Raw genomic sequence first — 15,640 nt, 5'->3', positions numbered from 1 at the left:
TTTGCTGTTGCTGTTAGGAGTGGAGTGGCTCTCTGTCAGTGGCAATCAGTCACATTCTGTGCAGCAGGTAGACACAGTTAATGCGGAAAGTTTGCATGAAGTCGTCTTCTAGACCAGGAGATATCTCTGTATGAGTGTGGATGTCTGAGAGAGAGAGAGAGAGTGACACATTAAAAAAAAGAGTTAGAGACACATAAAGAGACAGTGTAATAGCTGTTTTTATCACTCTTTTGTCCTAGTTAAAATGAAGTTTGAAATACTATTCCAATACTGTCTTGGATTTCTCTTTTATTTTTTAGCCTCTTCTTTGTAATGGCTGCACAGACTAGCTGTCAGAAATAGAAGTAGCCTAATTAAAGCTGAACTGTCTGTTTGGGATATGTTAGTTCAGGTATAAGCAGCAAATATGTTTATTTTTCCACAAATTTGATATCTCTAATGAGGAGCTCACTTTCTCTTGAATTGCTTATTGTGAAATTTAGAAACTCCAAACTATCTTTTTGTTTCATTAGCTCTCTTTGCTGTTGTTGTTGTCATTGCTCTTACATTCACCCATTGTCCAAGTGTTTATTTCTGTGTGCACATTGCACTCACGTCATTTGTTTGGTCACTCTTTAGCTCTGGCATCATCGTTGTGTACCTTCAACACATCTGCACTGCTACATTTAAAGGAGGACTTTTGATGCATGGCATTTTGCTTTACGCTCACGACATGCAGATGTAAGCGGCATCTAAAGTCATACGAGTAGCTTGTTAAAGGGAGGGTCCGGTGTTATTCTACATATTTCTTACTGTCAAAAAATCCCATTCAAAAAGGCTCAAACTGTTTGTTTGTACCGTCTGACTTCTCTACATTTTCTTTGACACGCTCAGCAGCTGAACACAATCAAGACTTTCAGATCTTTGAAGATAAAACACTATTTTTCTTGAAGCTGCTAGGGACTGTAGCTTCTAGTAAGCAGTATTTTCTATTAATAGGTGCAGAAGTATTTAGAACACTGAAGGAGAGTGCCCAATACAGCCCCTAAGTCATGAAGGACAATAGGGCCGAGGTTTTTAATAGGTCCCGGAGAACACCCTATCAAACAAAAGAAAAAACTATCTCATTGTGGCCAAAAAGAAGATATACCAGAGCATAGGTTTACTGCTTTTTGCCTTTTGTGTGGGATTCATTGGCAGTGAGGTAAATATTGAGTAGAAGCAGACTTATTCATTTAACCTGTCCAGGTTCTGGGAGATTGGTCCATTGGTCAGCACAGCCTATAAGTGCACACACGCTACAGTCATACATGCTGGATTGTTCCTACATGTTTTGCGAACACAGAGTTTATGCATCTACTGATGTCTCAAAAATATTGTGAAAAAAAATTTATTTTGTTATTTATTTCAAAAAGGTAAACTTACTGTGTAAATGTATGTATATATACATTTACTACCATTCAAAGGTTTGGGCACACCTTCTCAATTAATGGTTTTTCTTTATTTTTACTACTTTCTGCATTGTAGATCCATAACTGATGACATCAAACATATGAACCAAGATGTATGGAATTATGTAGCAAAGAAAAAATTGATAAAAAAAACCTCTAAATATGTCTTATATTGTAGATTCTTAAAAGTAGCCACCCTTTACGTTGCACTGCAAACCCTTGGCCTTCTGTCATTGAGCTTTAGGATGTAGTCACCTGAAATGGTTTTCAATGCCTTGTCAGCTAAGTAAAGAGAAACGACAGTCCATCATTACATTAAGAACTGAAGGTCAGTCAGTCCGGAAAATTGCTAAAACTTTCAATGTGTGTCCAAGTTCAGTCGCAAAAACCATCAAGCGTTATGACGAAACTGGCTCACATGAGGACCGGCACAGGAAAGAAAGACCAAGAGTTGCTTCTGCTTCTGAGGAGAAATTCATCCAAGTCATCAGCTTCAAAAATCACAAGTTGGCATCACCTAGGATTAGAACCCAGATAAATGCAGCACAGAGTTCCAGTAGCAGACACATATCTACATCAACTGTTCAGAGGAGACTACGCGAATCAGGCCTTTATAGTCAAATAGCTGCTAAGAAAACACTACTAAGGAAAAGCAACATGCAGAAGAGATTTGTTTGGGCCAAGAAAAACAAGGAATGGACAATTAGACCAGTGGAAATCTGTACTTTGGGCTGATGTCCAAATTGGAGATCTTTGGTTCCGCCCGCCGTGTCTTTGTGTGAAGCAGAAAAGGTGAACGGACGGTTTCTACATGCATGGTTCCCACTGTGAAGCGTGGAGGAGGAGTTGTGATGGTGTGGGGGTGTTTTGCTGGTGACACTGTTGGGGATTTATTCAAAATTGAGGGCACACTGAGCCAGCATGGCTAATACAGCATCCTGCAGGAACATGCCATCCCATCCTGTTTGCGTTTAGTTGGACCATCAGTTTTTCAACAGGCTGTGTAAGGGCTATTTGACCAATAAGGAAAGTGATGGAGTGCTGAATCAAGAGAAGGCCAAGAATGTGCAAAGCAGTAATCAATGCAAAGGGTGGCTATTTTGAAGAATCTAAAATATAAAACATGTTTTAAACTTTCACACTTTTTTGTTTACTACATAAATCCATATATGTTCATTCATAGTTTTGATGCTTTCAGTGAGGATGTTGTAAATAGTTATGAAAATGTAAAAAAACAAAACAAACATTAAATGAGAAGGTGTGTCCAAACTTTGACTGGTAAACCTTTTGTCTTTTGTCACTGAAGGTTATAGCTCATGAAAACCAGAAATTCAGTACCTCAAATTCTAAGACTACTTTGGGCTGAGTACATAATTCAAACAGTATAAATACTGTGTATGTCTTGTTCTACTTCAGTAAACACAATTACGATCACCGGGGAGACTGCTGACTTAACAGTTGTTCTAATGATCGACAACCTCGACTTGGAGGGTACACCGTAGAAGGTCATTGCTGAAAAGGCTGGCTGTTCAGAGTGCTGTATTGAAGTGTATTAATGGAAAGCTGACTGGGAGTGAAAAGTGTGCAGCTAGTCCTAAAACAATCAGCAGAGATGCCTGCAGCTTTAAGAGGATTGTCAAGAAAAGAGCTTCAAAGATTCAAGAAATTTGAAGAACTTCACAAGGAGTCAATTCAGCAGGTTTCAGTGCATCAAGAGCCAATATGGAAAGACATCTTCAAGCTACCAGAGCTATGCAGAAAAACAACTGGATTCTAGATCTGTTGAGGTCCTAGAGTCTGGAGAAAGTGTGGTGTTTGAAGTCCAGTGTGAAGTTTCGGCAGTCTGTGATCATCTGGGATGCCATGTCATCTGCTGGTGCTACGGTTGGGTTGGTCCACTGTGTTTTATCAAGTCCAAAGTCAACATAGCCATCTACCAGAAGATTTTGGAGCACTTTGTTCTTTCATCTGTTGACAAGCTTTATGGAGATGCTACAGATGAGCAGAAGGCCACTGCCAAAGCAACCTGAGCTTCAACAGTCCCTCAGCAGTGCCACAAGCTTACATCCATGCTACGCCACACTGATAAAGTAATTCATGGGAAAGGAGCCAAAACCAAGTATTGACTAAATAAATAAAGATGCTTTTAAGAAGTTTGACATTTCTGTATTGTAAATCCTTTTTTGGATTAATCGTTGGAAATATTCTAACTGGATTTCTGATTTTCGTGAGCAATAGCCTTCAAAAGTAAAATATGTAGCATGTAGCACTTCCATAAGCTAACATAGTTACCCAAAATACAAAGCATATATTTAACATCTCATTTAAATCTAACTAAATAAACCCAGCCTACACAGAACAGGTTCCGGAATGCTTGTCATTTACTCACTCGTTAGCTATTGTGTAACCAGTCCTGCTTAGCTGAGATAAAGTCTGTCACTTATAATCATACAACAGAATTAAAATAGATTACAAAGTAATTTGTGTGTATTTAATGAATCTGCCATCATTCAACAGCTAAGTTGACCTAAAAATTATTTAAACCCTTAAGCTATACAGTATTTATGCAACCACCAATAGCTAAATTTCTGAAAGCAACAAGGGCTTACCTTGTTTCTTTTGTCCGGAGACCCTCTCTTTACCTGACATACTCGCCATTTCCCAACCACCTGCTCCAAGTGCATGTTCTCCACCCTGCCCACATCCTCTATTGCCTGATAACAAAATGTTAAGAGAGAAAGATGAGTCTACTGGCTACAATTTTGATTTCTATTGATTACTATTAATTATCGCTATTATAACAGGTATTGAATAATTTGTTACCAGACAGTCGACATATACCTCTCTCTTGTTTCTCTCTGCCTGTCCCCCCTCGATAGGTACGACCCCGAATTCCTTGTGTGGAATCAAAATCAAGCCGAGCAAAGAATGACAAAGTAATCCAACTATTTATTTATACTATTGTACATTCTGTCTATCTTACCTTTGTCTCATTCACTGAATCTTTCCATCCTCTCTATATGGCACCACTATCAGAAACAGATGTTAATGTTAATGGCAGCATGACAACATTTCATATTTGCATTGTCACCCATTTAGCACTGCATTAAGCAGGAATCGCTTTTATTCTTAGTGTTACTTGGGTTCTAAATTGGAGAGCAGATCAGGATTTAATCACGTCATCACATAACATGAGCAAAGAAAGACAAGAAAATGATATCGCTAACCAAATATCGATTGCTTTGCGTGCAATTTGTAGGTATTTGGCTATCAGAGCCTCTTTTACATTGTCAACATTCCTCATTCTCTCCATTGGCTTTTCATCTCTCCATCCATACCTTCATCAGTTTATCTATCTGTTAGTTTATTCGGCCGTTCATTTGTCTCCATTGTCTGTCTGAATCATCTCTGAACTGACTTTGTGTCAACTGTATTCACGTGGCTTGCCCGGTTTTCATTTTCGCACCTGTTTTTGTATTTTGTTTTAATGGTGCTGATCTTTTTATCTCTGGAATGCAAACAGATCTGTTTTCCTGAATACATGAGTTTTCCTCTATTCCTGAAAATTACTGAAGCACCACCATTAATCTTGAACTCAGTGAAGCCAAAAGCCAAAAATATTCAGTTTCCAGCAAGCGCTTAGAAATATCCCTGCTAGCCTGTGTGGTTTTGTGAGTTGTCCAAGCACTTTTGTTTTTTCACGTTTCCTTTTAAAGAGGGCTGTCGATCCATTTAATAACGTGCCACTATGTTTCACTTAAGAACATATTTCATAAACTAATGTACTACCCAGATATGTAAAATCAGCTAACAGTACTGACACGGACAACATTAGCTCGCTCTTCACAATGTGAAATGCCAGTGATTTTCTTATCAGTGCCAGTCAGGGTGTTATTGTCCAAACCAATACAAGAGTTTAATGCTGCTCTTGGAAAATCACTTATAAAGGATTCAAATTCACAAGCTAAGCTCATTGAGCTAGACTAGCCTTTATTTACTGTATATGTTTGAGGAGATGAATCAACAGATTAGTAGTTTTATTATGTTATGTTGAATCATGTCAAAATGAAATGAGCCCAGTGAATTAATGAACCAATGGAATTGAGAACAGGAGTCCATAGGCTTCTGTCAGTGAAAACAGAAAGACTGGGTCAGTAAACATCACTGGCTGCACATAAGCAAAAAAGTAAGGTTTCTTATTTAAATGCATACAATGTAGCAGAAATATTTTGTTTTGAACAGGATATGAAGTGAACCCAACACAAATCTCACTCTAAGCTGAACTCAAAAGTTGCAGCAGTTTATAATGTTTATACTGTGCTGTGAAAAAGTTGCATATTTGTCACACTTGTATGTTTGCAGTGTAAAAAAATATACCCCCTTAAATTATGAATTAATTGTAATTAACCAAACTTTTTTGGAAGGCTGAGCTTAATTTCATTAGCCACTTCTAGGTCTAATAACTGCCAGACCTGTTAAATCAGGAAATCATTTAAATAAAAACTGTCAACGTAAAATAGGAAAGATCTTAAAAAAAAACAACATCATCCCACAATCATAAGAATCTCCAGATGTTTGGGACTCCAGTAAGAGCCATTATCCACAAGGGAGAAGACTCCCTTTCCAGAAGTGGCCATCCTAACAAAAATACCTAAGAGCACATTCCCTCCTCCAGGAGGTTACAAAAGAGCCCAGAACAACATCTATAGAACTGCAGGCCTGACTCGCCACAGTGTTCATGATTCAAGAATGAGAAAGAGATTTGGCAAATGCTCAAAATGCTCAAAAACCATCCAGTATGGCTGAAATAAAACAAATAAAAGATCTTGAATCTTTCTTTCTTTCTAGCTGGTAGGCAAACATCCAACAGTCATATTAGGAACATAGTAGTAGTAATACTACTACTACTACTACTACTACTACTACTAACAATAATAATAATAATAATAATAATAATAATAATAATAATAATAATAATAATAATAATATAAAAAGAAAAAATGAAATGTGCCCTTTTCTTCCTGCACACGTCAGCTACACTACAATCAGCAGATGTGAGTTTATATGCTGGGAGAAGGAAAGGGCAGATTACAACTTTTGAGGGTTGAAGGTACGGAAAATGTTTTTGTAGCACAAAAGGACAAGAGCACGATGGTAAAGTGCAAACTGGATAACTGTATTATACTGCTAACAGAATTTTTAACTCTCTGCAGACAAAGACAGCATGCTAACACAAAGCTAGCAAAGAGCCGAGAGTGATGTTAACACTGAGAGTATGCTGAACCCCAGCCCAGCAGCCAGAGCCTAACTAGTAACAAAGGCAGTGATGAGCGGTCAGGCTCGTAGCTTTGAAGCATCATTTCTACCTGTAGATGTTTACTCTTATCACGTTGAAGTCTCTTAGGGCTGGTTTTAATTTTTGGTTTATTTTGTCTGCTTTGTTTTCAGAATTAAACATTTAAACAAAGATCTTGTGTGTCCTCATTAGGATACAGAATTGTGTTGGTGTGTGGCACTGTAGTCCAATCAGTTATCATCAAGGAACAAATATTAACTGTATTCTTAACAGTAGGGTCTTTACCTTACAATCCAAATGGCCTTGAGGCAACTGTTGTTGTTGTAAATAATATACTGAATTGAATTGAAAATCATTGGTAGGCAGTGATGTAACGTTACAGCTGCCAGTAAAAAGCCTCTGCTCTTATAAAAACACATCAGGTAGGCTTATTTGCACCTGAACACACAACTTCTGGAACAGAACATGTCCTTTGGGCAGACAAGACCAAATTGGTCAAATTTGATCATAATATACGTTGCATGTTTGGCCAACACCAAGCACCATATCAACACAAACTCCTCAAACACAAACAGCACAGTGGTGGAGGGGTAAGAATTTGGCTTGTTTTGCAGCCACAGGACGTAATGACTTTGCAGTGGTCCATTAGACCACAAACTCCACTGTACACCCAAAGTATTCTAGAGTCAAATGCGAAGCCTTCTTTCTGACAGCTAAAATTGGGTCATACAACAGGACAATGATCCAAAATACAGCAGCTAATCAAGGTGTTGCAATGGTCCAGTCAAAATCCATATCACAACCTGATTGAAATATTGTCCATAAACGAATACCCACAGTCCTCTTCTACAGTGTTAGGGTTAGAGAGACAAATAAAATCATATAGAAAACATTGATTTCAAATTATTGGTGCTAAAGATGGTCCTACAAATGACTGACTCATGTGGTGTAATTAGTTTTCACATACTGGATAGACTCAACTGAAAATTTCCTTTTCGCCTGACCATATAAAGTCATCATTAAGATTTTTCATCAAAATTTTCAGAGTTAATACTTTCCTTGGCTCATCTTCTACAAAATCAGCTTCAGTAATGAAAACTATTTGATTTTTGAAGGCATGAAAATAGAATTTACATGAAAATGAAAAAGAGATCAAATAATTTGTTGCACTGATGCTATCTGTAGTGACATAGATGAGGAAACGCAAGGTCATTTCCATCGTCAACAGCTGATTAGAGGTACCTTTATACTCTAGAACAAACAAATTTCATTTACCTGATTTTTCAAGCCGTTCGCCAGCCTAATCTGGCAAATCAAGACATGTTACTGTAGAGACAGCAGCTTATGTACTCCAACGCACTTCCTCCCTTAGGCTGCTGGTAATTTATGGAAACATTCATGCTAACACGAAGACAGATTTGTAAGAGACAGGATCTGACCCGATCCTAAAAGTGCCTCATTTTATTTCATGCTCTCCTGCACACTGAGAATCTCTGATCCATACTCAGTCACATGGATAAGATGGACTGTGTGTGTTTGTATGTGTGCTTTTCAGCTTTGCCTGACATCTCCTGACCTTTCGTTCATCTCGTCCAGCTTCAGTAGGCCAGTCAGTCAGCCATGCTATCACACCCTCACGCACACCAACAGTATCTTCGTAACCCAAACTTACACACACACACACACACACACACACACTTTCTCTAATTTTCTCCCTGCCTCAGTTTCTGTTCTCCTTCCCATCAATTCAACTTCTAACTTTTTTTCCTATACTGAAACTACAGAGATGTCGACCAGACATAAACAAGCACACACAGATTTAACTTGCAACTGCTTTAATGTGTAATGTGGGTTTGTGTCACAAAAAAAACTCATTCATCAAATACAATAGATTTCTTTTCAACCATAAATGATATATAAAGAATAGATATAGCCTTGTAATACCTTTTAAAGTCTTGATGTTATTGTTTTGGCCTTCGCCATGTTTTTTTTGTTTGAAGCTAGATGTTTCCATATCTGAATTTAGAGTGGACCGATAACTTTTTAGGCCAGATTGTCAAGATGAATCCAAACTTTATGGATGCATCATATAGACACAAATGCCTCCTAACTATTGCAGTGTTTTGGTTACTGTGGTACTGTCCTGAGTGGTAGTCTACCACAAAGTGAGATTAAGTGGTTAGTGAGGTATGTTGGCCTTAAAATCAGAGTTATTGATGTCACAAAGGTGCTTTTTCTGTTGCAAGAGTAGATCCCCATAACTTATGCTCAACACATAACCTGGTCTGGAATGAGATGAGAAAACTGATCAGTTACATTTGTAGCACATATGTGATCAAGAATACCTATTCAGTCAGTAAAATTAGTTGCACTTTAATCTGGTGACAAACTAAAACGATTTCCACACCTCATTTTTTAGGCTACGGGACAGAGTCAGAGCTGAACACACTGAGCAATCCTTAATGTTTTGTGCATGCAGTTTAAAGTGTGAGAGCTCTAATGTGGAGCTGCCGTGTTAGAAATAAACAGGAGCACTGAGAGCACACTGAGTCAAATCACTTGATTTGAATTCTTGCAGCACCACTGTCTTCTCTCACTTTGATTTTTCTCCAGAGTACACATCTCTCTTGTAGCAACTCTTGTGTCTGTTGTCTTTTTCCATCCATCCATCCAGTCTGTACAGACTGGTGCAGAGTCTACATCACTGCTGAAGCTGCGCCAGTCCATCTGTCAATCTCCTGCTCCACTCTCCCTTCAAGATACTTGGGGCAGTAACTTGTTCCCAACCCGGAGTAGGCACTCGTCGACTGAGGACCATGACCAAAGTCCACAAACCACATGTAAACTGGTTGGTCAAACTCCCACACACGCTCAAATATCCTCAAAAGGATGAGGAACCGACCCAGTATTCCACAGCGAGGATGAAAAATGCATTGTTTCTGTAGAATTCAATGTCCAACTAACTGCATGGACCTTCCTGTGGAGGCTGAGAAGTGTGATCCACCTAAACACACTGGAACACTCTCTCCATTCCCTCTTCTTAAAGGGGGAAACACCACCCTGTTCACAGCCACAGTCACTGATTTCCACACATTGTTGCAGGAGTTTAAGCCATTAAAACCGATGGTAGCACGAATGGTCCTGCCAGTTTTAGGTCAAACTTTTAAAAGTTTAAAAGAACCCAAATGCCTGATAAAATGTTTGTCTTCTGTAGAGCTCCATAACACTCACTCACTCTGTCTTCTCTCAACCAACCTTCATCTTCGCAGGACTGCTGTGACACCGTGCCTGAGATTACTGTAATGACCCTGATATCACTGAAAAACGCAGAGTCGTTGATTTCAGGAAATGTTGGAATTTTTTCAATTAACCCAATGGTTCAGGAGGTTCCCGAGTGACAGATGTTGAAGAAAAACTCCTGTCTGACACCAGCGACAGGTTAGGCTTTAGAGGGTTAACTACATTAGTGACCTTATCCCCAGTGATGGCGTGAGCCCCCTTATAAACACCCTTATGTTTGAACACGGTGTTCGTTATGGGCAAACAGTGGTTAGCACAGAAATCCAACAACAAAACAGCATTCGGGCTCAGGTGAGGTGGGTCATTTCTCACAATCAGAGTCCTCCAGGTCAGGCTATCATTGTGCATATTAAAGTCCCCCAGTAGGACAATGGGATAACCAAATAGCTCAACTTCAAGCACCCAACTCAGGAAAGCAAAGCTGCCAGGAAAGCAGAGCACTCTGAACTGTCATTTGGCAAGTAAGCACAGTCAACAGTCAAGACCCTCAGGATCTGTTTCCTTATCCAAAGGCAAACCTGGGGGATACAAGTATATCAATTCCTGCTCACAGCCTCTCACCAAAGTCTTAGACCAAATGCAGTTCACAGTACCATTATGGAGGAAAAACCATACCTCGTCCTTGGGGTCACTGGGACCAGAACCCTGGAGACGGCCCTTGGGGTAAAAGCACATCGGTGAGGACCAACAACTGGGGTCATAGGATTTTGCCATTGCCTTTTTAAATTGGTTCCACAGTCAGATCCACGCCTGTCTTCAAAACACCAAGGTTTGTTTTTTTTGTGAAGGAGTCGCTGTCATGACGCCATTAAATGACCAATCGGTGTCATGTAGTATGACTTCACATTTTCAAATCGGCTCAGCTTGCTTGGAATGCCGTCTAAGTAGGTACTAAAAAGTACCTGTTACCTGATATTCCCACCTAATGGTAAACCCTAAAAAATGAAGTCAAGCCAAGGAATAAGAGGCATAATCTATGGGTGATGAGACAATGACACCATTTATTATATACAGTTTATGGTTTTAACAGAACAAATGATAACTTTTATAGAGCATTTAAAGCTAGGCTTTTTTTTTACCACACCGCAGTAGTGTGAGACATGATTCCATCTTCATTGTTTGCTCTTTCATAAAGAACAGATGACATTAAATGTTTTAAAGAGACAAACATCATCCCTGATTGCTGTGTTTAAACATTTTTGATCAGTTACTATACAAAGAGCTACACCCATCAGCTGAATTTGATGTGGGCAGATCTGCATGTGTTGATGTTCTTTTTTTTCTCTGGTGCTAACCAGTACAACACTGGAGCTCGCGCTGTTGAATTCCCTTTTTCTATAAATACACTGGAATGTTTTGCTGTTAATCAGCCGCCTGAAGTTGTGCGATGCCCTGCTGAAAAGTTAATGCAGTGAATCAGCGCCGTTGTCAGTGTGTTTCAAATTCTCTTTCTTCTTTTCCTCCTTTCTTCCTTTTCTATCAGTTTACTCTGCAGGTTTCTACCTGTCGCTCCGTGTCTGCCTGTATTTCTGTTTCTTTTGGGGGTTGAGTCATCAGACGAATCTCCATTTCCCCCACTGACAATCCTCAGTAGGAGTGCACACACAAACATACCGACACAAATCACATAGTTCACTCTCTGCTTTCAAATCACTCTATTCCTCAAAAATCCTGACTCACAGGAAATCCTTTCAGCCCGATATAGCAGGGAGCATCATCTGCCTGCAGCCCTCACATCACAGCGCCTTGCCCCGCTTTCTGAATACATAATTCATAGATAGCTTATTTATTTACCGAGTTTAATTGTTGGGTTGCCTGCAGCCTGACATCTCGTATTGTGGTGTAAATGTTTTGGCTGTGGGTGACATGATCACGCATAGAGCCACACACACTCGCGCACATACCTACGCAAGTGCTGATGCGAGATAGCCCACCTGGATGGTTAGGAACAAAGAGGGGATTGATGGTTCGGCGGTACTTTGTCCCAGTCCACTGAGTCGCCAAATGAAATGTTAGGCTCTCGGGAGTCAGGCACATGCGCACAGATGCAGGCGCAAGGTCCATTTACACAGATGTATCTACATATGTGCATAAGATGAATTTTCACAATGTATACTATGTATACTACTAGTTTTTGGACGTCCCAATCTTTGGATTTGTGGAATCTGCTGGGTCAAATCTGTCCTTGTAGGAAGAGCTCCAGACAATCAGGACTCTTTTCACTTCTTCATTATTCAATAAAATTTTGAATTACAGTGCATAGTGCTTTCATTACCTATCTTTATTATTGATATACTTGAGAATTGGTAAAAGCCAAGGCAGAATTCCACATATTTATAAGAACCTACTTTTAAACTCACGTCACTCAGTTCACTTTTCAGTTCTGGCAGAATTTTGTGTCTTCAACAAAAGCATTCGTCTCCAAATATGTTCTATATTCTTTTCTTAACTCTAACATTAAAACAGTGCAAACATTCCCTGCATGAACACTTTTGCCCGAAGTTCACAGATGGCTCAGTAGTATTTGCTCACCCCGCTGTGATGTTGTCACACAGTGTTTGGGACTGGGAGCACCATATTCTCTTGTGTTCTCTTTTCGGAAGAAACACACAGAGAATGAAAGAGAGAGGGAGTAAAAACTTGTACAGCTCTGGGCTAAAGTTAGTGAATGAATGAACCATAATAGTACAGCTTTCTGGGGCAGAAAAACCCCCACAGGAGACGGGCCTGACTCGAGTTTTTCTTCAACTGTAGGTAGAGTATTTTAGTGTCGGCTTCTTTCGGTGCACATTTAATGACATGTCAACATCCTATATCATCTTTATGTTGTACGGGACACCCATGCCCCATACAGTACATAGACTATTTATAAAAGTGACATCATCCACTGGTTTATAAATTCCCATTTTGGAGCCTTGCATAAACACATTCCTACTAATTAGTGCTAAGCAGTCGGAAAAAACAAACAAACAAACTTGAATTTCGCTCCCAAAACTGCTGCTCAGAATTCTTGGATGGCTGTTGATACAGTGAATCACACAGTAAACCCTTTTATCTGTCAGACGTAGTGTTCAGTTTAGAGAGTTGAATCATAACTTCAAACTTTAATACAGTTTAAAAAGATGTTGTATAAAACATGTTAGTGTATAGACTGTAAATAAAAGATGGAAAGCGGCACTGTGACATCATCTAGTCACTTTGCATTCCACATTTTGAAGCTTTAGCCTTAGGATTTTGGCCAAAAACATGTTTCTTTATTATTATTATTATTATTATTATTATTATTATTTGTGCTAGAGTTCCCACATTTGACTAGCAAGGAGGAGTGCTAAATTATCATTATCAGCTAACACTAGCAAGCTTAAGCAAGCATCCATCAACTTGACATGGATGTCTGCTAATTAGTCCTAAGTTACAGACTAATAAAATACCAAAACTGAAGCACAAACTGGGTATATTGTAGCAAATAGCAAATCACATAATTTGTCAGATAATTGTAGTTAAAATGATCCAAAGGGCTCCAACAGCTGAAACACTGAGGATAGCTCCAGTTCAATTACTACCAGTTACAGCTCCCCGTATCAGCACACGAGTCAGTCAGAGCAACCAAACCCTTAACTTTAAGCTTTGCCATTATCCAGATGGAGGATTTATGAAGATACAAACTATCTATTTAGGCCAAAGCTATATTTGGAAATTTGGAACATACTTTTTAATGACGTTAAGTTGGGCTTTCCTTACATGGGAATCTATGGGCGTTGACTGGCTTTTAAATTTAGCCGCAGGTGGTCATTTGAGGAATTACAGCTGTTACATTTATTTAGTCCTGGAGGCTGCTGCTTGTCATCATTGTTATAAAAGGAAATATTAGCTCTTTTTCTGTCATTTATTATTTATTTTTGCTCATTTTGTCTCAGAGGACTGACTCAGCAAGCCTTCAATGAATTGTAGTTCTTGCACACTGGCTTCAGTTTGCGCTCATGGAGATTGTCTTGTAGTCCCATATAGAATGAATGCATGTTTGTGTTTCTACATGTCTCGTGTGTCTCATACTATAGTTGAGAAACAGTGGCTCCTTGCATTTTTCTCTTGCAACATAATACTAATAAAGAAGTCCAGATCAAGTGTCCCTTACATTGCTTGTGAACTCATACTAAATGACACTAAGATACACTTAAGTCTCATAAAAGTTTTATACTAAAGAAACTAAGATGAATATTTATTGTACAGCTGTTTTTCACTGTATGTGTGCACAACTCTGCAGAGCATCGCGCCTCTAGCCTTGGGTTGAGTTTGATCTGCTGTGATGGATGCACCACTTTTGTCTCTCTGGCCTTATTCTAGACTCTGGGGTGTGTGTGTGTGTGTGTGTGTGTGTGTGTGTGTGTGTGTGTGTGTGTGTGTGTATTCCTTTTGATTATGTATTTATGTACATTTCTGGCCAATTCCTGTTATGTCAAAATGTGTTCACACAGTTGTGTCTTCTTTGTGTGTGTGTGTGTATATGTGTGTTACATTTTCTGAGCCTGCAGGCTTACACCCACTGAACCTTGTCCCCTTGTTTAAGGGATAAGTGTTTATTGTGTCACATTCGTGTGTGTCAGTAGTGGCATGCCTATTCTTGCTACCTGGATTTTAGAAAGGGAGATAATGTAAGATACAAACTTAAAAGAAGACTGTGGATTTAAGAGATCACAGCATGATAAAAAATCTTTTTAGAGTTATTGTGGTAGAGTGCCACTTTTACCTTCAGGTAATGCTTATTGTTCGTCCACTGATGTGCAAGCAACATCTGTGTTTTGATGGAGTAATATAAGTGAAATTGTTTCACCGGTGCGTATGTCAAGTACTTCAAACATCAGTGCCGACGGACCTCTTGTGTAGCTTATTATGGTATCCACGGCTCTCGTTGTCTCTAAAATGATTAAAATGTATGAGCTGAGTGGATAACCTTTTTTGCTCTACATCGAGAAAAGCACTGAATGTTTTTGGGTGCATGTCAGGAAGTTAGCACCTGGAGGCAATTAAAACACCCAACTCTTGCAGTTAGCATCACAAAGTGCACCCGATTCTGGTGTCACAACTGAGTGAGCTCACACAATGGCAAAGCATGCTCATACTTTTAGATTTAGCTTAGCGGTAATTTTGTTAGGACATTATTATCTCATATTTCAATGAAGGATAATAGTCTATAAATCCTGTTAGATATTACATAAAAAGGATTTTCCTTATAAATCCAGAACTTGCCGGAGGAAGAACATGTTTTTAAGTTTTCAAATAATTCAGTGATAGCTGCTCATACATCCACAGGTGTACCGCGAACAGGAACAGCTATATGCTAGTTTGTTTTGCCACAATTTGTTTTGACATTATGACACTGACAGGTGAAGTGAATAACACTGTGATAACAAGGGAACATTTTGTCCTCAAAGTTGATGTGTTTAAAGCAGGAAATATGGATACATGCACACATTCAGTATACAGTCATGGGATATACTTTCAAAACTTGTCTTCTATTTAGACTTTCACCACTTTCTGTTAATCCGATCGCATCAGAGGATCCCATCAGATTATCTCATGGAAATAAATTTTTTTTTGGACTAAATATCATATA

General features: G+C 39.1%; 1 protein-coding gene across 7 annotated transcripts in view; it reads left to right on the top strand.

The window, feature by feature from the left end:
• The window catches only part of ctnnd2b (catenin (cadherin-associated protein), delta 2b), a 209,609-nt gene that overhangs the window by 126,240 nt on the left and 67,729 nt on the right, over window positions 1-15,640 (top strand). For 5 of the 7 annotated variants that reach the window (XM_063461036.1, XM_063461034.1, XM_063461031.1 and 2 more), the window contains one exon: window positions 4,310-4,366. The exons of the other annotated variants lie outside the window; for them this stretch is intronic. In XM_063461036.1, coding sequence (XP_063317106.1) covers window positions 4,310-4,366 — 57 coding nt within the window. The remainder of the gene's footprint in view (window positions 1-4,309; window positions 4,367-15,640) is intronic. 7 annotated transcript variants of the gene reach the window in all.

This window comes from Pelmatolapia mariae, linkage group LG18, assembly GCF_036321145.2.
Source record: "Pelmatolapia mariae isolate MD_Pm_ZW linkage group LG18, Pm_UMD_F_2, whole genome shotgun sequence".
In the NCBI taxonomy this organism is placed as follows: domain Eukaryota; kingdom Metazoa; phylum Chordata; class Actinopteri; order Cichliformes; family Cichlidae; genus Pelmatolapia; species Pelmatolapia mariae.
Note: the sequence above shows the minus strand (reverse complement) of the source record. Positions and strands in the feature narration are given on the sequence as shown.